The sequence below is a fragment of the Montipora capricornis genome, chromosome 3, assembly GCF_036669925.1.
Source record: "Montipora capricornis isolate CH-2021 chromosome 3, ASM3666992v2, whole genome shotgun sequence".
Lineage (NCBI taxonomy): Eukaryota > Metazoa > Cnidaria > Anthozoa > Scleractinia > Acroporidae > Montipora > Montipora capricornis.
Window position 1 is genome coordinate 13,616,091 of NC_090885.1, and position 22,026 is coordinate 13,638,116.

At 39.8% G+C, this 22,026-nt stretch overlaps 3 protein-coding genes across 4 annotated transcripts; 1 reads left to right on the forward strand and 2 right to left on the reverse strand.

The window, feature by feature from the left end:
- Positions 1–4,515: 4,515 nt before the first annotated feature.
- LOC138042295 (BTB/POZ domain-containing protein KCTD6-like) lies at positions 4,516–20,641 on the reverse strand. Of its 2 annotated transcripts, none has more exons than XM_068888143.1 (2): positions 19,921–20,641; positions 4,516–8,236 (listed from the first exon to the last, which is right to left on the reverse strand). In XM_068888143.1, exon 2 carries the CDS (start codon positions 8,216–8,218, stop codon positions 7,607–7,609), a length of 612 nt encoding a protein of 203 aa, XP_068744244.1. In that variant the 5' UTR covers positions 8,219–8,236; positions 19,921–20,641; the 3' UTR covers positions 4,516–7,606. The 2 variants fall into 2 exon arrangements, with proteins under 2 accessions (XP_068744244.1, XP_068744243.1); XM_068888142.1 differs by lacking the exon at positions 19,921–20,641 and adding an exon at positions 13,660–13,769.
- On the forward strand, positions 5,912–6,835 carry LOC138042292 (neuropeptide FF receptor 1-like). Its single transcript, XM_068888140.1, has one exon. It carries the CDS (start codon positions 5,912–5,914, stop codon positions 6,833–6,835), a length of 924 nt encoding a protein of 307 aa, XP_068744241.1.
- Positions 15,417–20,031, reverse strand: LOC138042293 (BTB/POZ domain-containing protein KCTD6-like). The gene is made up of 2 exons (XM_068888141.1): positions 19,906–20,031; positions 15,417–18,776 (listed from the first exon to the last, which is right to left on the reverse strand). The coding sequence occupies exon 2, from the start codon at positions 16,263–16,265 to the stop codon at positions 15,624–15,626; it is 642 nt and encodes a 213-aa protein (XP_068744242.1). The 5' UTR covers positions 16,266–18,776; positions 19,906–20,031; the 3' UTR covers positions 15,417–15,623.
- Positions 20,642–22,026: the final 1,385 nt, after the last annotated feature.

Genomic DNA, 22,026 nt, shown 5'->3' on the forward strand with positions numbered 1-22,026 from the left:
GCAGAAAGGGATGTTAATAAAGTGGCTTAAACCTGCAACTGCTATCAAAGGGCCAGGGAGTGGACCATAGATCTCACCCTCTGTTGTGTTCAGATGGAGACAAAATGTCCGTGGTACTTTACTTTACTCTGTAAGTAAAAATTATCAATATTCGTGATAAGTATAAATATTGGTCTGTTTTTCTTTTTTTTTAAAGTAAGTATATGTGTGCTTTTTGCGTATTAGAGCATCAAAGGATGTTAAAAATTCAAATTTTGCATCTCTTAATCTAATAAATAAATTGCTTTAAATCTTACTTTCCAAAAATACCAAAATCTTAATCATTTCAGGAAAGTAATGATGCATGCCCGACAGAGTACTACATTGACAAACCTCCTGGATGACCCTGTTCTGACTAGTTTCTCATCAGAATTCCTACTGCAAATTCAATGTGGGTTGCCTCAGGAGTCTCTTATAACACGAAAGGGAAGCGTCGACCTTTATAAACACAAACTCTTCAGAGTGCAGCAGGCATGGGGATAACAGATACAGATACATATAAAATAACAGAAATAGACATACATAAATCTTTGTTACTCTGTAGGCTTAAATTTGTTTTTTGGACTTCTTTGTTAACAGGGTCCATGGCAGGATTTTGCGTCTGGATGATGTAAAAGATCCCAATTTCAGTAGGGAAAGTGAGGAGCTTTTACAGAATGACCTCAAAGAACAGGTGACCATGCACAAAGTATGTGCAGTTTACTCTAATACATGACATCCATAGATTTCTTTCCTTGAAGTTGACAATTACATTATTTTTAGACTGTTAATGCAGCTTCCATGCAGGTGTAGACATAGTTCAGTTACCGGTTCAAAAAATGTTATACCATTGATCAATCTTGATCTAAGGTGACAGGTCTTTAGTAGCGTACTCAAAGGAGAATTGTATTTTTACTAAAGATCACCCAAGAGAAGATAGTTGACATGGTTCTGGGATTTTCTGGTCACTCAGATTGTTGGATTTTGGTGAGCGCCTGTTACCCAGAAGATCTAATACAACGGCAAAATATTACTCTTTCATTTAAAGTGAATACAAAAATGCATGGCACTGTGGTGTGCTCCCTCAAAGCATGGATCTTCTTCTTCCATGTAAGTATGGTACCACCAAATCACATGCACTCTAATTACTTTTTAATTTCCCCCCCCCCCCCCATTTTTTTTTGTTTGGAATGTCCATTTCAGTCTTATTGCAATCATTATTTTCTCTCACTATGATTTCAGGGATTGCTACAGTAGTTGCATGGGTTACTCTTTTTATGCCATGATGGCTGAACTCTGCACAGAATAAGAGTGCCCTGGTAAAAAAAATGAGAGCTGTATTAAGAAAACTGGCACCTGAGCAGTGCATGCGCAGATGGCACAATGGATCAGCTCAATTGATTTATACATTTGTAGTTGTATGTAGTAACAGAAATTTCATCAAGTTAATAATTCAAAACTTAAAAAAATACAATATGAGTCATTTCAATTTTCACCATGCATGTCCACCACATGACAATTTTTTTGGGCAATATTTCCTTTGAAAAGGTCTTCAAATCTGCAAATCTGAGCATTTCTTGCCAGCATTTACAGGGGCACCCAACGATAATCTTCAGTGAAATATGTGTTCGGGAGAGTCCAATTGTTCTATACGAATTTCGGTTCTTCGTTGCCAAACAGCTCAACATTTCCTTAATAAAACTTTTCCTAAAAGATTCGTTACCAGGAAAAAGTAGACCCTTACGTTTTCGGAAGGCATATTTGTGCAATTTTTGGCACTTGAAAAGATCACCTAGCAGTTTCGGATGAGGAATGGTCGAGTTGGAAGTTCTTAGCAGGTAACGTTCAGCTGGCAATTTCTGAAATAAAGATACCGTTCCCTAAAATTCTCGGACACCTCAGTTTTCAGCTAAAATATCCGAACAGATTAAAATTTTATAGGTGATAAATACATCTCTTTAGATAGTCTTTATACATTGCAAGGAGCCTAGAAATCTCGCTCAAAGGCTTGAATCGGCTTAACTTGCTCGTTGGGTGTCCTTGATATTATGCAGTAATCGAACAATTCTTTCAGCAAAGCAATTATTAGCAACTTTTACTTCCCTTGATATTGTTCACACATAATTACTGGATCCTCGAAGAACCTGAATATCGAAGCATAGCACTGCCTCATCAGTCTTGCTTCAAAGATAGAGAATAAAAATATGAACACAGAGTCAGTCTTCAAAGCTCGCTGCTAACACTAACGGGTACGCAAAAAAAGAAGTAAATTTTATCTTTTAATTAAGGGAGATAGACCGTTGATCGAGTTACGAGTTGAGTTGAGTTTGAGTTGAGTTTAAGTCAAGATTGAGTTAAAATTTAGTTAATTTTGAGTTACGGTTTTTGTCATTTTGGGCACTTCAAAGTAATTAACATTAAGTAGACGTCACTGGGAAGACCATAAAACACCGTTTTCATGACGTGGACGGTTCACAGATGTATATTTGCGAAATGGTTTTCAACTGATCAACACAATTTGGAAATTTCATGCACAGCACGCAGTATTTTTTTTCCCAGTGCCAGCCCTTGGACGCCTTCGATTTGACTACTGCATGTTTTCCTGTTGTGTGGTCTCATCGATCAGTAGTCCCTTCAGAAGATTATGCCAAGTCGACCACATCGCTGAAGGAAAGACCAGACCACAACACCGTACTCTTTTCGACTAGTGTGTGCGATTTTTAACATCCCACAGAGTTTATGAACATTGAAGGTTGTGAGACGGGACCTGCAGTTTATAGTTCTTACTCGAGAAGACTCGAAAGTCTATAATCCTTTTCGGATGTTATTACAAAGGCAGCACTTTCTCCTCGGTTATTTTAAGACCTTGAGTGTCGCGGGTCCGACCGGAATCGAACTCACGACCAACTGAGCCACCGACGCGCGGTTGTTCCTTCTAGCGATCAAGTCTATCGACGCAGAAAGGATGTCTTCTTATAAGGCTTGATGGGATTTACTGTTAAGCCAGTTTACAGCCCCAGCGGCTAAAAGGTGAAACGTACCGTTTGATCAGTTATCACACAGAACGTTATCGGAACAAGTGAGCCACACGTGGGTTTAAGTAAAATTGCCATTACTGACCCTAACCTATGAAGAGAAAAAAATGTATGGCACTGTGGTGTGCTGCCTCAAAGCTTGGATCTTCTTCCTCCATGTAAGTAGGGTGCCATCAAATCACAAGCACTCTAATTACTTTTTAATTCCCTCCCCCACCTCCCCCACCTCCCCCCCCCCCCCCACCTCCCTTTTTTTTTTTTAATGTCCATTTCAGTCTTATTGTAATCATTAATTTCTTTCACTGTAATTTCAGGGATTTCTAGTTGCATGGGTTACTTTTTTTATGCCAAAAATTTCGAAGACAACCAAAAACAAGCTAAATATATTTTTGAAACATTTTGTATAACGAGGGAAAGACTTGAAAGAGAGAAAGAAAGAAAGAAGAAAAAAAAAATAGGCAGGCGACCAGTAAGCGCTTCTGAACGTGAAAGAGAGCGGCGGCTAAGATCACGAGAAAACAGGGGAAATATCAGTGACAAACATATACCGAGAGCCGAGAGAGAGAGAGAGAGAGAGCGAGCGAGCCCGAATAAAGGGGTCAGTACGCAGCTAGTTACAACGGCTGTTTTGGTCTATTGTTTTCTGAGCCAATCCCGAGAGCAGTAGTAATAGCTGCGTACTGAAGCAAGGCGCAGCTCTTTACAACCTATAATTTCATTGGATCCCTTTAGGACTCAGCTCTGTTGTTTTTAGGGTTATGGTCCATCGTTGATTGGTTGTTAGTTTTGGTCTATTGTTTTCTGACAGAGACAATCCCGAGAGCCGTAGTAATAGCTGTGTACTGACCCAAACAAACAGGGTCGACTAAATAAAGAGACGGAATTATGTTGACTGAACAGCGGAAGAAAGAAGAAGCACGAGCACGAGCACGCGAAAACAGACTGAATAATGGCGACGAAAACGACAAAAGAGCACGGGAAACTGAATAGCATAATTTATGGCACCGAGAAAGCCGGACTGCGGCTCGTGTGGTCAATGAAGTCAGTTATAGAATAATAACTGAGGAGATCCGTTTTTAGGCTTGCCTATTAATATTATATATTTATCATGTAAACTAGTAAAAGAGAATTGAACGAATTGAATAAATGGCATTGCAGCAAATCAGAAAAACCAATCTCGCTGACTATAAATTTCAATACCATTTACCTTAGTCTTACCGAAGGAGTAAAATTATTTCTTTAACACTTACGAAACTGTCAATTCTCATTACTTATAATTATTTGGGCTTTGTGAGTGCAAAAAGTTATTTTTCCAGTGATTAAAGACAACATTTGGGATGACGGGCAAAAGGTTTCATCGTCGGCGATTGCGAAATCATCAGAAACTTGCTTTTACTTACAAGCTACGTCAACAGGAAATGGAATAGTCTTTTTGGAAAATACAAATAACAAGCTAAACTTGAGAATTTTGATTAAGTTTAATCAGTTCCGTCATCGATCCTTACAATCAGTGGACTGATCGAGAAACGTAATTATTTAAAATCTGATTTCGGGGTCTATCTTTATCCAGGCTATTCGGTACATCGACAAAGAGCTTGGGCAACAACCGTCAGAAACAGATAAACCGAGCCTCACCCTATGACAGTTTGGCATTGAACATAAATCCATGCCCAGCTAGCATGAAGAAATAAACGCAATATTCTAATTCGAGGGAAGTCATCGTTTTCAGTGATTTGTGACGCTGGGTCAAGTTCATCGTAGCAACATTTCCTTTTTTTTTTTGGTATAATCAGCCATAGCCAGCTTCCGCAGTTTATCGACATTTTCTGGCAAAATTTGGTATTCGCTTGTGTCGGAACATGAATGAAAAAATTAAACGCTCCTGCTTTTATTACTTGTTGCCAAAACGTGTGAAGGTCACACGTTTTGGGAACAATTTCTAGAATTTCAAGCTATTTTTAGTGTTTTCGAAAGACAGGCAATTTTGTCAGCGACAGTATAGTGTTTCTGAAACTGAGCACCATTAAAAGGCTGAGCGCTCAGTGTATGAATAATTGATATTATTCAACTTAATCGACTAAACGAATCCAAATGTTCACTCTACACCGTTTCGTTTCCCTGCGAATTTTAAGAACGCCTATAACACAAATTTCAACCGTTAAACTATAACAAATCGTGAACATATTTATATTTTTATACAAGAAAAGTAATATATAATCAAAATTGTTCCCAGTATCTTTAAATATCCTGACAAACACAATAACATTTTCATTGTTTCAAAGTTTTCGAAATTGTCCATTCTCATTAAATATTTATTTAACCAATGAAGAGGTCATATTATTTAAATTTAATGTTCTCCGCCAACTTAAGTAAAAAAAGACACCCCATTGCTCAGGAATACTCTAGAAAGAAAACAACTTCATAATAACTCCAATTTTCCGTGATTGTAAGATGGTGCGAAAAACAAGTTATAACTGACAGCAAAAAGTGGCATTCACTTGCCAGCTACTTCTACAGGAAATTGAATTGCCTGTTCAGAAAATGCAAATAACGAAACATCTGCTAGTGAAGACCTCGGCTTTAAGTTAAACTTAAGATTTTAAAATGATTTCTGTCACTTATTTCCTCTGTTTCGTCAATCAGTAAACTGATTACCGTTTGTTTGCAATATGTTTACAACTTGAAGATAATATTGTGGTTCTTTTTGCCACTCAGCCCATTCAAATGCCAACTGAAGGAAATTATATAAGCATCAGAATGAGAAACAGTTGAACCGACGGCAGCTGCTCCGCTCGCTACACAACCATTTAACTGCATTCGGCATTCGGCCACGAAAAAATCTTGCCACAGCATCAACCATGAAAGTTACGTGGGAATGCATCATCTTGATTTGTTTAGCTGTGCTCATTGTAGCAACAAACTTGATTTTGTGCGTTCTTGTGGTATCAAGCGCCCGTCTTCGCACCTTCACTAATGGATTTTTGGTCTCCCTCGCAGTATCCGATATACTGACCGGAGGACTGTTTTATCCTATTCACCTTAGTGGGCCCGATTCGAAAGTGGCTGTCTCAGAAGGCTATGTCATCGCATTTGTCCTGTTGTCAGGAGTTGGAAATATTGGTTTAGTGACGTGGGATCGTTATATAGCTGTCAGCAGACCTTTTCAGTACAGGCAGGTTGTTCAAAACCACTTTGTCAAGCTCATTGTGATAATTTGGGCAACTTCACTACTAATTTCAATCTTGCCTGTGACATGGTCAACAATCCCTGATGCCACAATTCACAAGGTCTACCTATTTTGCCTCATGGGGATCTTCGTAATTCTTCCCTACGGAGCCATATTTACTGCCTATCTCAAAATTGCGCAGCGATTACGAAAACACCATCAAAACATTCGAAAGCGCTCTGCAAATGCCATATCGTCGAGGAGAGTAAAAACAGAGGCTAAAGTAACCAAGGTATTTATGGCAATCGTAGTAATATTTATCGTGTCGTGGTTGCCCATCCTTTATATGACAACAGTCAATATTGTTAATAGGCCCGATCTATCTCCTCTCGCACTTCAAAATGCCTCTCTCTTTACCGTAGCTCTATCGTCACTGGCAAATCCTCTGTTGTACGCATGCATGAAGGAGGACTTTCGGCGGGAATTCAGAAAGCGCTCATCGCTCCTCATAAGGAGATCTTATGTGCCTGATGGCGCCGTGGAGTTGGAAAAAACAATATCAACAGCTTGCGCTGTCCCACTACAACCTTCGCTAAACTACTTCGAATTAGCTTGAAACACTAGGAAATATTTCAAGTGAGAGCTTATGAATAATGAACATTTAGTTTAATTTCCGGAAAACGAATACTAAGATGAACAAATAGAACTCTAAGTGAAAGTAATAAAAACCCTTTACTATACGCACCAGAAACCAAACTTTACTGTGTTCAAATCCGTCTATAAAAAATAAAAAATAAAAAATAATATATATATATATATATATATATATATATATATATATATATATATATATTAATTGTATATATGTATAATTATATATATCACCAATTAATATTCTGTAACAATTGCATGTTCAGGCAAATGCCGAAACGCGTCGGGTCTTGAATAAAGCGTTGCATGAAAACGGAAGCCCATTCTCCATTGTGCGAGTGATATATATACAATTTCTTTTTTTCTTTTAGTGCTGAAATAAATAGGAAAGCTTGTTTCCGGTGTAATCAAAGAAGTAATTTCAAAATGTTAATCAAAAAAAAAATCGGCGAATCTCGCATCGACGACATGCGAGAGCAACACTTGCTGCCAATAACAGAACTACGCAATACTCTGCATTTATTTAAGAAGAGTGGAACAAGGAAGACAAAAAAATTCACTTTAAATTCTTGTGTTTTCTTCTGTAGCCCAATGAGCCGTTTAAATATTTGAAACCTTGACAGCATGAAGATATCACTACCGAGATTGAAAACTGGGCCAACGTTGAAATTGAAATATCGATACATAGCGTTTAAAATATCGTCGTCAGGTAAGTCAACTTCATACTTGACCGCCTTTAACGCTTGCGTAGAAGAAACCACTCGTTGATGGATTGATCACCAGGATGAGAAAGACTGGTCATTACTTCAAACCCGTAGTTGGTGAGTTGTTGAAGTATTGCTGAAATCGATGAGTCCGCCTGTTCTTTGTCGAAGGAAAATACAAGAGGATTGCTAAGACAATCATGCCCTTGGAAAATTTCCTGCAGTATACGCCTCTCGGCATAAATTGTTAGCAGTGTTTCAAGTCCATGTCTATCTCTGTCCAGAGTGAGCCTGATGACCTGATTTCTTGCCACCGACCTCGATGATTTGATCTCATTCAGGGCATTAATGAGCTGGGAAATTTGGTAAAAATCGGCTTCTTCCATAAGCTGATCAAATTCTTGGAAATTCTCGGGCAAATTTAACTTAGACGAGCGCAAGAAATTCAAAACATAGCGGAACATCGGGCCGTCACGATCAATGAAGAATCTTCCTCGAGAATCCTTGGCTACAGGTCGCTGACCACTGAACATGACACCTAACATAGAATCTGGATACCTTGTTAGGCTGACAAGAGATGTGGTATAAACATGGCCGCCAACGTTAAGGTCAATTATGGAAGGAAGCTTTTCAACCTCTCCCATCTACTCCAACTTGGAATCCTGGGATGTAACAAAAGAAACAAAATTACCTATCACAGGAGCTTCTGCCTGTTGTCAAAGAGCTTATAAGGGTTCGTCAAAAGAATGAAAATACATTTGATTTAGAATAGGGACAATTAAGTCTTAAACCAGGAACTAAGCAATAGACCTTATTCACGATGGCCGCCATGTTGGATTTGCTATTATCATGCAAATTAGCTACACACTTCTGAGGGGGCAAACAACTCAAGTTCGAGAGGTTATAACGAACATCTCAGCCACACAGATGATTTGTTTCATGTTCACTGAATGTTTATCACCTAAGTAGTAAAACAGAATGCTTGCACAAGTTACTTCGATTTTTTTCACTGAAAAATTAAGAGATAGCGAAGTAGAAAGTCAAAATGTCGGAGGCAATCAAAAGATGTAAAATTATTATAAAAGGTACTTAATTCTAAATTCTAAAATGTACTTTTAGCAATGTTAATTCAATATTTCGACGTGCCGATTTTCCGCAATTTGCCTTTATTCCAAAGTTTGCCGCCCAGCATAACACATGGCTAATTTGCATGACAATTTGAAAACCAACATGGCCGCTATCGTGAATAAGGGCTATTAAGGCACGTTACGGTGCTTTGCAACCCATATCCTAGACCTGGGACACAAATGTATCATTATTCCGTGGGATGCCGAAGGCGGCCACGGTAACAATTCGAGCCCGTTCCTAGGCCTTGGCGGATTGTGCTAGCATACCTTTTGGCATAATTTGAGCAGGAAAACCTAATTTTTTAATTAGTAAATTTGGAGCATTAATTCATAAAATTTAGTAAATATAGTGTATTTTCTTCAGAAATAAATTAAATTTATGTGGTAGGTTCTTGCAATGCGTGTTTTAGCTACTCTAATAGTAGTATTGACTTTGTTCTGACATGCTTAGTTACTGTCTCTTTTAGCGAATTCTGCGTGCGCGGTTAACCTTTTGGAGGAGTCTGATAATCTGGTTTCCCATCTGGCTTCACGTGGGGATTGTGTAAGCTAGCTGCCATACGACTCCAACATGGGCGTGGATTAATCTTGACCCACAGCCATGAGTGTCAAATCAGGATTCAGAAGAAAGGAATCAAGTCGTTCTACGACGTCAAGGGTCACAAACAGCCTCAATTGCAAGAGATCGATCTCAGAAGTCCACCCAAGGTAAATACAGTGAACGGGGAAAGAAAGCTGATGTCAAAAAGATTGATTTACACGAGACGCTGCGGTCCTTTCCCAATGAACACTTATGTCTAAGAGGAGGGAAGCTGTTCTGCAATGCTTGCCACGAGTTACTATCCACTGAGAAGAGCATTTTACAAAGCCATTGTAAATCCAAGAAACATACCCAAGGAAAGGAAAAGCTTGTCAAATCGAAGAAAAGATATGTTACCATCACTGAGGCGCTGAAAGCTGATAATGCCAGTTGCCGATTACAAACAAGCACCTTGCCTTTAGGAATACGTGCATTTCGTTTACAGGTAGTGGAAGATTTCTTGAAGGCCGGAGTTCTATTGTAAAAGATTGATAAACTTCGCGATCTTCTTGAAAGAGATGGGAACAGCTTGACAGATAGCTCCCACTTACGTTAGCACATTCCCCTTGCTTTGAAACAGGAAACAGAGCGACTGAAAGAAGAAGTAGCTACCGGATACCTTGGCCTAATCTTTGATGGGAGTAATAGACTGGGTGAGGACATCGTCATTATCGGGCCCTTTGTCAGCGACAACTGATCGATTGTTCAACGCCTTACTAGGCTAGATATCTGAGCAAAGTCTGTAAATGCCCAAGATCTGGCGCATTTATAGTACTTAATGACTGTCTGTCTGTTGACTATCAAGTACGTGGTAACTCTTTACTTGCAACAATGAAAGATGGTGCAAGTGTTAACGAAGCAGCCCTGAATCAAATCAAATTTGTGTTTCCTAAAATGCTAAGTGTCGTGTACTTTTCTCACACACTAGATAACGTACGAAACCATTTCAAAGTTCCAGATGTCCTGTACTTTGGAAGGTTGTGGATCCGTCACTTGAAACACAGTCACAGGGAAAAGCTAATCTGGCAAGAGCTTACTGGTCGAACCCCAAAGTCCTACAGTGAAACAAGATGGTGGTCAAAGTGGGAGGTGTGTGAACAGTTGCTTGTACAGTTTGGTGATGCAGAGATCATGCACGGATCATGTGCTCCGTGGCAGTGTAATGGATGCGACACCTACGGCAGCCACCTTGTCGGCTCTCCGCATCTTCCCCTTCTTTAACAGCGACAGGGTCATAGATGGTTTGATTGCAGAGCTGCCCAATAATGTCACTGCCGCGCAGGACGTGGTGGTAACACTGAAGAGGGCGAGAAAGTGAAGTGGTGGTGCCAACATGTGGAGCGTCTTCCACGTTGGTCAGCCGCTGTGAAGCGATTCTATTGATGCAGCCTTCCTCTGCTGCAGCTGGGCGAGCCTCAATTCTCCCTACTCTCAGCGGCATTCAGCGATCAGCATGGCAGCGCTCTTGCCGACTATCTCCAGGCCAGCGTAATGTTGCAGTACAATAAGCGCTGATGTTGACTTGTGTTTACAATTCTTATCCATGTTTATTCAAGCAATTATTGATGCTGAAAGAACTCAGAAGTGCCAAGACAAGTTAATTTGCTTCGTGACTTGATGCTTTAAACGTTATAGTTTGCTATAGTTTGAGTTAGTTTAATTCAAGAGAGTACTATATTCTGTTGGTTCAGTCAGTATATGTAAGTGCTATCGTTACTTCGTTGAAGGCATTTTACAAACGGTTCAGAGATCCAAGCAGCTAATTTGGACAGCTGAGGGCCGAGACAAACTTCCATAAAACTCAAAGAAATTTACAACAACGGCTTAATATTTGAAAAATATCATGATTTGGTGTCGTTGCTGCGCGCCCATATGTACAGAATCTACATCATTTTGTAATTTCGGAAATCAGGAGCATAGTTTGGGAATTCTGGCATAACTTGGCAAAATTTCGAGCACTGCTAGAAGCATAATATGCCACTTTTAGGAGAACAATCCGGCAAGACCTACCCGTTCCTATTTCTTTTTATATTTCTTCATCGTAGTCACATATGTGCATACCCAGCGGATATTGAATTAACCCTACAAACCGTCACATTTCCGTACAGTAATTTTTCCTGCGTGATCGAACCTGAGCCCTCTGCTGAACTGAGCGCGCGAAAGGATCGGCCACTCGGCCACAAAGTCCCGCACACGAATGCCGAGCTATATTCTTTGCTTTTGGATGGTCTGTTATGGCAATTAAGCCTCATTTGCACTAGCAACCCCACTTGTCGAGGAAAACTTGCCGACTGTACACACTAGCAAGTAATCCTTGACAAGTTTTTCCTTGACAAGTGTCCTTGTTCTAAAACTAGCATGCTAGTTTTCAGCAAGGACACACACTTGTAAAGGAAAAACTTGTCATATTTTTTCATTTACACTGCCAAGGAAAACTTGTCAAGGAAAACTTGCTAGTGTAAATGATGAGGCTTTAACCTTGGATGGGTGACCTCAGATAATTTGCTCACTTTTTCTTCTCTTTTTTTTCTCCTTGTTCTTTTTGTTTTTCTTTTTTGTAGTCACAAATTGCACTTTTTGAAATTCCCTGTCCCGCGGAAAGGGGCATAACACGAACCGCTGTTTCAACTCGGGCCTCTCGCATCAGATGTTATTGCGCCATCACGGCTGTTGTTGTTGTTACGAAAAACCATTCCATTTATAACATTTTGCGCGAAGGAAACAAAACTTTGCTTTTTTGGCTCATTCATGGAGCCGCTGAGGCATTTAATTTGATGGAACAGATGTAGATTGCAAGGCACGAAGTTAACGGTAGTGATTATAATAAGAAAGTCCCAGATACTCAACTCAATTTATTAACCAATCCCAAAATTCTTAGTCCAAAATTACGAAGATCTAAACCAGTATTACGCACACAACTCACCAAATAAAAAATAAAAAAAAAACACACGTCCTTCACAAATTCATACATTTGTCTTTTTAAGAAATATATTTTAAATTTGCTTTTTGCGCAATTCTTAATTGCCAACTGGTGTACTTTATTTGAAATTGAAACTGTCCATAAAGTAAAGGTGTGTTGTCTTTAACGTTTGTGAATAAGCTTAATTCTAATTCAGTTTGTACACAACCAAACCAAATAAATGACGTGCTCGATCTTCATTCAATAAATTTCAAAGAAATTTCACCTTAATATCCTGACATTCCTCAAGAATCTTTAGTAAAAGTAACCTCTGATGGCTGCTGTGGTGAGTGTTTTCAATGGCAAATTTATTTACAAGTATCAATCAATAGATAACCTTTATTTCTCTTTTATACAACAAGTAACAGCTACTAAAGTTACAGGCTCATCCGTCTGGTAAGCTTTCACAACTTCCCAGATTTTATCCGTGATTTTTTCACTCCAGCTAAGCATGGCTACTTACTCTAACTGGACAGTTTGTGTTAACTGTTTGTGCATCCCACGGAAACGCACTAATAGGCGTCTTGTTGAACGGAGAAAAGGAGGTGATGGGAACCGCAAATATGACGGAAATGATGAAACGAGATAAGAGACACCTATCTGCTCATTTGTAATCTGTTATGGTATTCGTTGTGGTATTATATATCTGTGCTGAGTAAATCAAATCAATCGAGTTGCGGTAATTTGAAGCAAGTGTCACGCAATGGTTCCTTAGTGCGTTGTGTGATGATTAACACTGGGCAAATTGAAGGTTGTTTGCGCAATTGGCTCCCAGAGTCACTGAAAGACTCTAGGAACGGAGCAATCTGCCGAGAAATCCAAGGCATATTCGTAAAAAATAGGAACATTCCACCGCACCTAGACACTCTCTCTTTGATACGTAAAGTTTGACCAACCGCACGAACAATAGGCCTCTTCCGATGACACGTACGATGTTCTGTTCGCTTTGCGTGGCTGAAGCGCATGGCCGCATTGGTTAAACTTAAAATTTATCTTGGGACTTTGAACGGACGACGGTCCCCAAATAATGTCAGAATAGCCGTGGGTCATCGTAGGCTAACGTCTAAATCTTCATAGAGACAAGCAAATAGCAATTTATACTTCATACAAGAGAGGATCGAGAGAAGACATAACAGAAATGAGGAAGCGTCTTCGTATTCAACGGTGGGCCCCAGGGAACAATTATTCTACCAAAAATGTATTTCCAAGGTTACTATAAAGCAATAGTCAAGGCTCTGTCGATTATAGCATACTCTTTGTAATTATCAATGGTTAAATTGAAAATACGTACGCCACTGAACAAGATTAAGTCAGAAAATTATACCCGGCCACCATTGTCATCGTCTGAAGAACGAATCATCTCTATTCATATGCAAATTCAACTCAACTTAACACAGAGGACATAACCCGTAAACTTACCTTAAAATGAATACAATCGACACAAAAGCCCTGAAAAGTCGGATAACCTCGCACTTTTTACAAATTAGCGACAGCACTGAATCTGATTTCCGGTTTTCACAACATGTTCGTCATCATGTGTAACGCCATTTAGTCTTTAAACCGGAAGCTCGATTTTTCTTACGGACAGGGGTGGGCCGGGAAAAAAGGGGGCTGGAGGGTGGCCCATCATTTGTGTGCATAAAAAAGGGGTGGGTAAAGGAAAATAATGCTATACATTGGGGGAGGGTTTTGGAAATGCTGCATCAGTTTTATTGTTGACAATTATACATACACATGGCCCTAGACTGCGAACAGTCTCTCTTGCTCTAGAATGGTTGAAACGAACGAGACAGGAACGCGGTATGCGACCCGCAGCTTCAGGTATTGAAAGATCAACGCTCGCGTTTGTTTCAACGATTCCAGAGCAAAAGAGAGACTGCTCGCAGTCTTACATAGCCCTAAAAGAAATCCTGGCTAAGACGTTTTCTCGAAATAATGGCAAAACACCAACATTTATGCAAATTCAGATATACTTAAATTTTTCATATTGTCTGTTATATATATATATAAATTATAAGTGAAATTGTCACTCACTTGCACCTCTCCAGAACAAAAACATGTCTACACGTCTGGCCCGGGTTGCTCGAGGCATGGTTAGCGCTAACCAGCGTTCACATGATCATGGAAACCTATAGGTTTTGATACCTCTTAACTAACGGTAGCACTAACCTGACTGTAACCAGGCTTCGAGCAGCTGGCCCGTGGATGGCAACGCAAGAGTGCTTTACTGAGTAGGGTGATAATTTCTTAGTATCACCAACTAGTGGACTAATGCAAATCCTGCATTTTAATTGTCTACGCTACTAGAGAACTATCCGTAATAGTCCTCGAGTAGCGAAAAGCGTGACGCTTTCTTTCGTTTTATTCCCACATAATATTTCTTCAACTGCATGCATTTGCTAACTTTATTATTGCCTTTTCGGCCCGACTAGTTTTGCGATACTAAACAACTAGACCCTTCGCCCTCAAGGGTCACGGGTCATTAGCCCATGAGGCGATTGACCGTACCTCTTGCGGGCTACATGTCTAATAGAGGACAAAGACAATGGAAAGTGGCCTGATATGTTAATATCTTTCACACCCATTGCAACTTGTTTCCATTGTTTTTGTAATCTCTGCCTCGCTATCAAGCTGAATATTAATCTTTCGAAAATTGCCTATTAACATAACCTGGAGCTGGAAGGGGTGGGCCACTACAACTGTGTCTTCCCAAATTCGATTTTTCCGGCCTACCTCCTTCCTGTACTTTAGGACCAGTTCCTTAAATATTTGGAAATTCTGTTTCTGAAGAAACGCTGCGCTGGGTTAATGGGGAGTGAAACACGAAAATATGGTCTTATTAAACGTGTTTATAAAGTTAATTAACCCGCACCGTAAGAAAGATTTACGCGCTGACGTTTCTTGCGTTAGCCCTTCGTCAGAACGAATTAAGGAACTGTGTCAACTGTGGGTTGTTAGTCGTCTTGGTAAATAAAGAAGATGGGGGAGCTTTGGCATGCGTGGAACCATGGCGACATAAATACTGAACTACTGGGCCTTGATTCGCGCAGCGGCCATGTTGGAAATGTCAACTTCGTTCCCAGGGTCTTGCTGGCTTTCAATATGGCGTTTTCTTTTCGAAAACAACACTGCTTAAATCCCCTCGCACTTGATAGTAATGGAAAATAGCAGTACACTTTAAAAAGGCTTGTATTATCTTAACCTCTGATTACTGACGTTTATTTGGTCTCTTTTACGACCTTTTATATATGAAGTAAGAGTTCATTGACATATACTTTTAAAATGAAGTCTCTCAATTTGATCTACAACCATCTTCTGCCAAATTCCCTACTAATTTTCTGACTTTGTGTTTCCGCTTGCGCTGTTGCGCTTGCTTCCGAGAGTTAATTTCTCACGAAGACCCATGCTTGGCTTGCGTTACCGTCCAAAAAGAACTTTGACATCTTGACCTCGAACCCTTGATTGACGACATGTTGCAGAAACGCATCCAGATGCTCGAGTTTAATTTGAATTGTAGCTTGACCACCTTCTAACAACCCCTCAGTAGTGCTCAAAAAGTAACCAGACCCATAGGTGACGGATCCTCCTAGCAATCCAATGTTTGGCACGAGCCCCTGAATCATAGCTAATTTACCAGCTAGCACAAGTTTGGTTCTCGAACTGTAGAAGAGGCGTAAAATCTCTGGACCGGCACTAGAAGAATGACGAACTTTCCTAGCATTCTGAATTGCCTCTTCTAAAGGTTTGATGTTGTAGAAGGAGGCTTCGATTTCCAGCTGTTCAAACTCTTGAAATTCTTCGGGTAAGACCAACTTTTTGGTCCGCAAAAAGTTAAGAACGTACTTAAACAAACCACCGTCTCTGTCGATAAAATAGTTACCCTTTGGATCCCTAGGAGCTTTTATTTCTAATTTAAAAAGATCAGAAATTTTAGAATCTGGGAAATGTGTCATGGTGTACCGCGTAGTAGTGTAAAAAAGACCACAAAAATTAAGGCCAACCACTTTTGGAGGTTCGGATGCCATTGCGGTTCCTTTTAACAAAGTAAACGATGAGTTGGTTGAAGCGAATGATACTGCCTTGCTTGGCTAATGATTAAAAATATCAACAGTCACGCTATATTAGTTAACAATACGTCCTCATTTGCAACAGATCATTATATTGTGTATACGCCACATTTCCTGTCAGTAACTGATCGCTCATAAACCTTGCACAATTGTATTTTGTCGCCTGCCGAGAAAATTCAATTTCTATATATTGTTCAGCTGTTATTCAATAGTGCTGACAATAAAAGCACAGTCAAAAAGTTTAAAAGGGAAACTTAACTTGAAATCTTTTTAAGGCGAAATTTTGGCAGCCAAGGCTTCGATGATTTGGTGGATTTTTTGGAATAATTTTGAAAATTAAAAAAGAAAATATTTCCTCTCTGTTTTATAGAGATAAGTGGCAAACATAGTGAAGAAACGAGGCTCCCAAAGCGGTTAAAATAATATGCAATTTTGTCAAAATATTACAGATATTGTGTTTCAGTCTGTGTCAATTATAATCAATTATAGGCAGGTTTAGCTTAACCTTTAAGCCCCAAGGGGCCCCATTAACAAGTAAAATCGTTTGGCGTTCAGACAGAGTAAAATCTATAAGTGGCCATTGGGTGTTAAAGGATTAATGAACTCTTTTGTACTTATGGTAATTTTGTCATTTCAGGAAAATTAAAAAAAAAAGGTTTGTTTGTTGTTCACTACTGCAGCTCTTCAACTGGTGATAGGAAAACGAGATATTATTACTTAATAATCGTCAACGTTCTAAAAGCTTTAATTGATTTAGTACTCGTCGTTTATACTAAATAATGACAATAAAATATCAAGTCCGAACATGTCCACGTCTTCCAATTGGAAAAAAAAAATCACCAATCGGCAACAACATCACAGATGTTGTAGTGCTGTTGGAGGGCAGTAGGATTTTGGAAAATCGAGCTAAACAATGTTAAAGTCAGTAAAACTCTATCGATTTTAAACAGGATCAATTCGAAAAAAAGCGGAGATTTTTAGCCCCTTCTCGCTTTCGATATAGAAGGAAGTCAATTTTATTGTCGCTCATAATTTCAAGACAAATGTGTACACTCATTTCTGGTCTCCTTTAGTTCTCAATGTGAATTTCGTTTGACTGAAGGTTTTTTTGCTAACTTTTCCCAAGTGCAACAAACGCGTTTGTTACCATCCCCCTTTCTTCCTTTTCTATAAATACGATAAAGTTATAAGCAGTAGATCAATATTTTAAATCTTTTCTCAGTCATACATTGATCTTTACCGTTAACTCGACGTGTCAAATTTTTGGAAGACGAATTTCAATGTATTTTTTATGTGTGGTTCTCTTATCGTCACTGTATGCGTTTCGTTTTTGTTTTCTACTGCCGGCTTCTCTTCGCATATACCTAAGGGTATCAAGAGAAATCGAAGGCAGTTCCAGTACACTTCTAGCTTGCTGTATGTCGTCGCGTTCAAACGTGTTTTCTTGACGACTGTTAGATATTATTTGTCGAACTAAAGCTGGGGCAACAAGTTTCCGCGGCGTGACCTCGAGACCAGGGAACTCCAAGCTCTGCTTCTCGACGATTGCGTTCCTTTGCTCTTCGAGACAGCAGTCGGCGCACGGACCAATAACATCACAATATTCTTTTCCAAAAGCACATGAATGACTGGCGACAAAGTACGAGCGTTCGTTGACTCGACCAGATGTGGATAGAAGTCCACCACAGTTGGAACATTTTGAACGCTGTATAAGTTTTAGAGAGTCGTTTTCGCTCCCGCGGGGTTCTTTCGATTTCCTCTTCGCGTAATTTATCTTCTTGTGTTTGTATTTGTGCCAATATTGAATACCACCTGATGACCGATCCGAATAACTTTGAAAACGGATCCTTTCCCTTCCATTTGCTTCGGACAACTTCGGGGACCAATCTTTGGTTTTCCCCAAGAGATGACGATCTTCAACCAATTTCGGAAACGTTGAACGTTGAACACATTCCTTGTAAGGCATATTTTCTATTCAGCTTGTCAGACAACTTCATTTCATTGATGCCCCGTGCGTTGTGAAGGGTAATTAAGTTGCTTGAACTGATTAGGTTTCAGGATAAAGTCAGACCATTTCAGTTAATTGATTGCAGGCGCAGAGACCTCTTAATCTTTCTTTATCTATTAAAGCTTTGACCTTCTTCCGTGAGCTAGCGTTATCGTTCTGCTCTTGTTTATACTTTGGTGTGCCTTAACTTCCCTGAGTTACCAAGTAATTCAAGTGTGATACATGTATACGTGACGATTACCAATACCACTGTTGACCTTTAGTCACGCCTGACGGTCTCAGGATTAAACTGCTCAGCTCTTCTATTGATCCGTAAACAATGCACCATTTTAAAAGCCTCTAAAATGCACGAGACCGGAGAGAAGGAGGGTGAAAGAAGTGTACCCATTGTAGGCTGTCGCTTTCACTCGATGGAGGATTCAGTGATAGCCTGGGTGGTTGGCGGGACAGTTGAGGAGAGCCTAAGCGATAAAGCGGAAACGAATAACAAAGCCCGTGGTTTCGCCACACAATCACGGAAGCGGTTATTATAAAGGCCGCCAATTTGGCAAATTTGGTCACAATTTTGTAAAGTTGGGTATAAATGGCAACAGCGTTATTAGCTTGCCAAGAAATAATAAACAAACAATCAAACTGAAGGGCTATTGTAGTTGCCTAAGCCAATAGACGATTTGAATTGCTGGTGGACGAACAAAATTCGTCCAACAACATGGCGGCGATGACGTAACATGAAAATCACCTGTTTGTTCCAAAGTAACGGTAAAAAATATCAACCAAAGAATGCTCTTCAATTCAAACTGAACTTTTTAGCTACTTGATAACTTTCAAATTATATTTTAGAACGTTCTAATCAGATTATAAGGTCCCAGTCAAAGTATGATTGAGCAAAAGAGCCTAGTGTTTCATATATAACTTAACCTATCCTCTCAGGTGGACTTCCGGAAGTCTCTGGCGCGCCAAATATTAGAAACTCGAGGGAATAAGGCGCCCCATTGATAAGATGTTGTTGTAACAATGAATTGAAAAAGCCAAGGGTCAATGTCCTATTGTCTCTGACTTCAGTTTTGGTCTCGAATAATTATAACCTAATTTAAAGTTACAACATTTCATAAGGCATTAAGGCTTTTTTCGGAGGTATTGTTCTGTTGGACATCGTCACCTTTGGCAACTGAACTCATAGTTATCAATATTTTTTCGCGACACGCGTTTTTCTAACGTCCAAGCTGGAGACTATCGATATCCAAGACAACAGAAGGTGCGGACGACTGGCGCAAGATGAAAACTTAAAGAGTATTGTTCCTGGAAAATTGGAAGGCAGTATTCTCAAAGAGCTCCGCTATGTAAGAAAGAAGGTAGACAGTTTTTTGCCAAGGATTCCACGACGTCAAGGACAGGAACAGAGTGGAAATGACAAGATATTTTGCGAAGATAATTTTACGTCTTCAAGTACACCTCGAGCACAGCAGATTATGCCGAGAGGCTTCAGACAATTCTGGTTACACTACAGGTCTTCTCTTGACATTCAAGCTTTAAGAGTTAACGAAGATATCGACTCTTTCTCTATTGAAATAATAAGAGAACACAACAAACCTCGTGTTGCACTACCTTCTTTGAGGGGAAAGATCAATTGAATTTTGTCATGAAGTCCAGACGTTTCACATCGGTTAAGATTTGGAGATGTTGCACTGGAGAGTCTCCTTTCTTGTTTTTTTTCCCGCGTGTATTCTTCAAAAATGTCTTCTGTTTGTCGTATCGCGAAAACAAGGCAATAATCTGTATTTCAATAACCAGCGCTCAAACACCTCGTATGTATATCTTATCAAGATTAAAATTATCCGAATGCAAATCAACCTGTTTTGGCTTTCATTTCGGGCGCCGGTTTGTTTAAATGGCTAAAGGACTTCAATAATCCCCGAGGATAAATTAGGATGCCGGACAGGTTTTGAAATCCTTTAAGCCTGTTTTCACAAGCGACGCAAACACAAACCAAACCATTAAGCACAAGAGCGCTTATTTAACCTTGAAAAACGGCCAGCCTGACGGAAGCATAAGCGCAAGCGCAAAGATCTTTTTTTTCCATTTCCTTTTCCTTGTATACTTGCGATTGTGCTTGAGTTCGCTTGCGTTGTGTGGAAACGGGACGTAACGCAAGCACAACGCAAGCTGTAATGTTCGTCCAATGAAGTTTCAAACCACAGCTCCGTGTTGTAAAAGAGAAAAGGGGACCACAGGGTACCCAGACAAACCGTGTGACCGTTCATATCTATATCTCAGTACACATAACTTTGATATAATTGAAGATATCGTAGTGCTATTATAAGCACAAATTATGACAAAATAAAAGTATTTTTACTTGAAGTGTTGTTTGTGGTAATCCTTGTGGCTGAAACCGACGAATTTTAGTGATTGTAAGGGTTTATCTTCGACGTTCACGGTTAAGCAGTTGCCATGTGCTTCAAGCCGTATCACCGATTATTTGGTGATGAGTTCGAGGAAAGATTTTAGGTTACAATTTCGTTTCTTTCTGCATACAATTGAGACATCTGAAGGATCTTTCGGTTCTCGCGATCTGGCCGGTGGCTTACCAGCTTGAGTTTCGTATTTTAAATTTTTTCCGTTTACATTTTCTCCACTTCTTCACTGTGACGGCCGGGGGTAAGTGAAAGGGGTTGGGGGGGGGGGGGGAAGGGGGGTGTTCCGGGTTAAAACTCGACATCCACTGTTACTTCTTTCAAAGGGTTAATTTTCTCTCCAGTGTATGTTGTAGTCAAATTTACTTCTTAAGGCGTCAAAGGAATACGAGGACAAGATGTATCATACTATGAGAACTCAGGTATATTAAGGAATGGGTCAGTTGTTGATTAGTGTAAAACTTCCAGGGGTGGTCTATCTGGAGAACCATGCGTGCAAAAGGCTTCTAGCTCAGTCATGGTAATCGACTGCCAAAAGTAAGTTTAGTTATTAGTGTTGTTGCCATGGCACCCAATGACGTGACCAATTAACAGCCCACTTCCGGTTAAGGTTATAAGTCGTCTGCAGAGAGGGAAGGACGGTACTTTATCAACAGTTTATTGCATAGTCTTACTACTTACCCAAGTACCATACCCAATGTAATTGGAATGCATGTCCAAGTCACGTGACCAAAGAACTGTCACTAACGTAACTTTATACATACTAATTAAAAAAACTTTCAGCACGGTTTGAAAAACGTTCCCATTACATTGGGTACGGTTCTTGGGTAGTACAACTACAGAACAAAACGTTGATAAAGCAACGTTTTTCCCTGTCTGCAGAAGCTTTCAAAATTAAACCGGAAGTGGTTTGTTATTTGATCACGTGACATATTTCAAGTAAAACAAAAGTCTTGAATTACCTGTTAAGTGGGGACGTAACCTGTCACCAAGTTTTGTCCAAACTGTGTGAATCATTTTCAAGATTGACCACCCCCCTCACGCTTTGGCTACAAAAAGATGACCCAGTCCTTAATATACCTGAGAAGGACTTGGGAGCTAAAGTGGATGCACATCCACTATCAAGTTGCATCAGTTGGCAGGCTTAGGCCTTCATTCTTTAATGGGACTTTTATGTCTGGAGTTGAGACATTGTTCAGTTAAAAAATGGTATACATGTCTCCTTCAAGGTCAGAATGGTCTTGAAAAGAATCAGGTTGCACAGACTCCCCTGAGTCTTTCTACAGACTTTTGATATGTG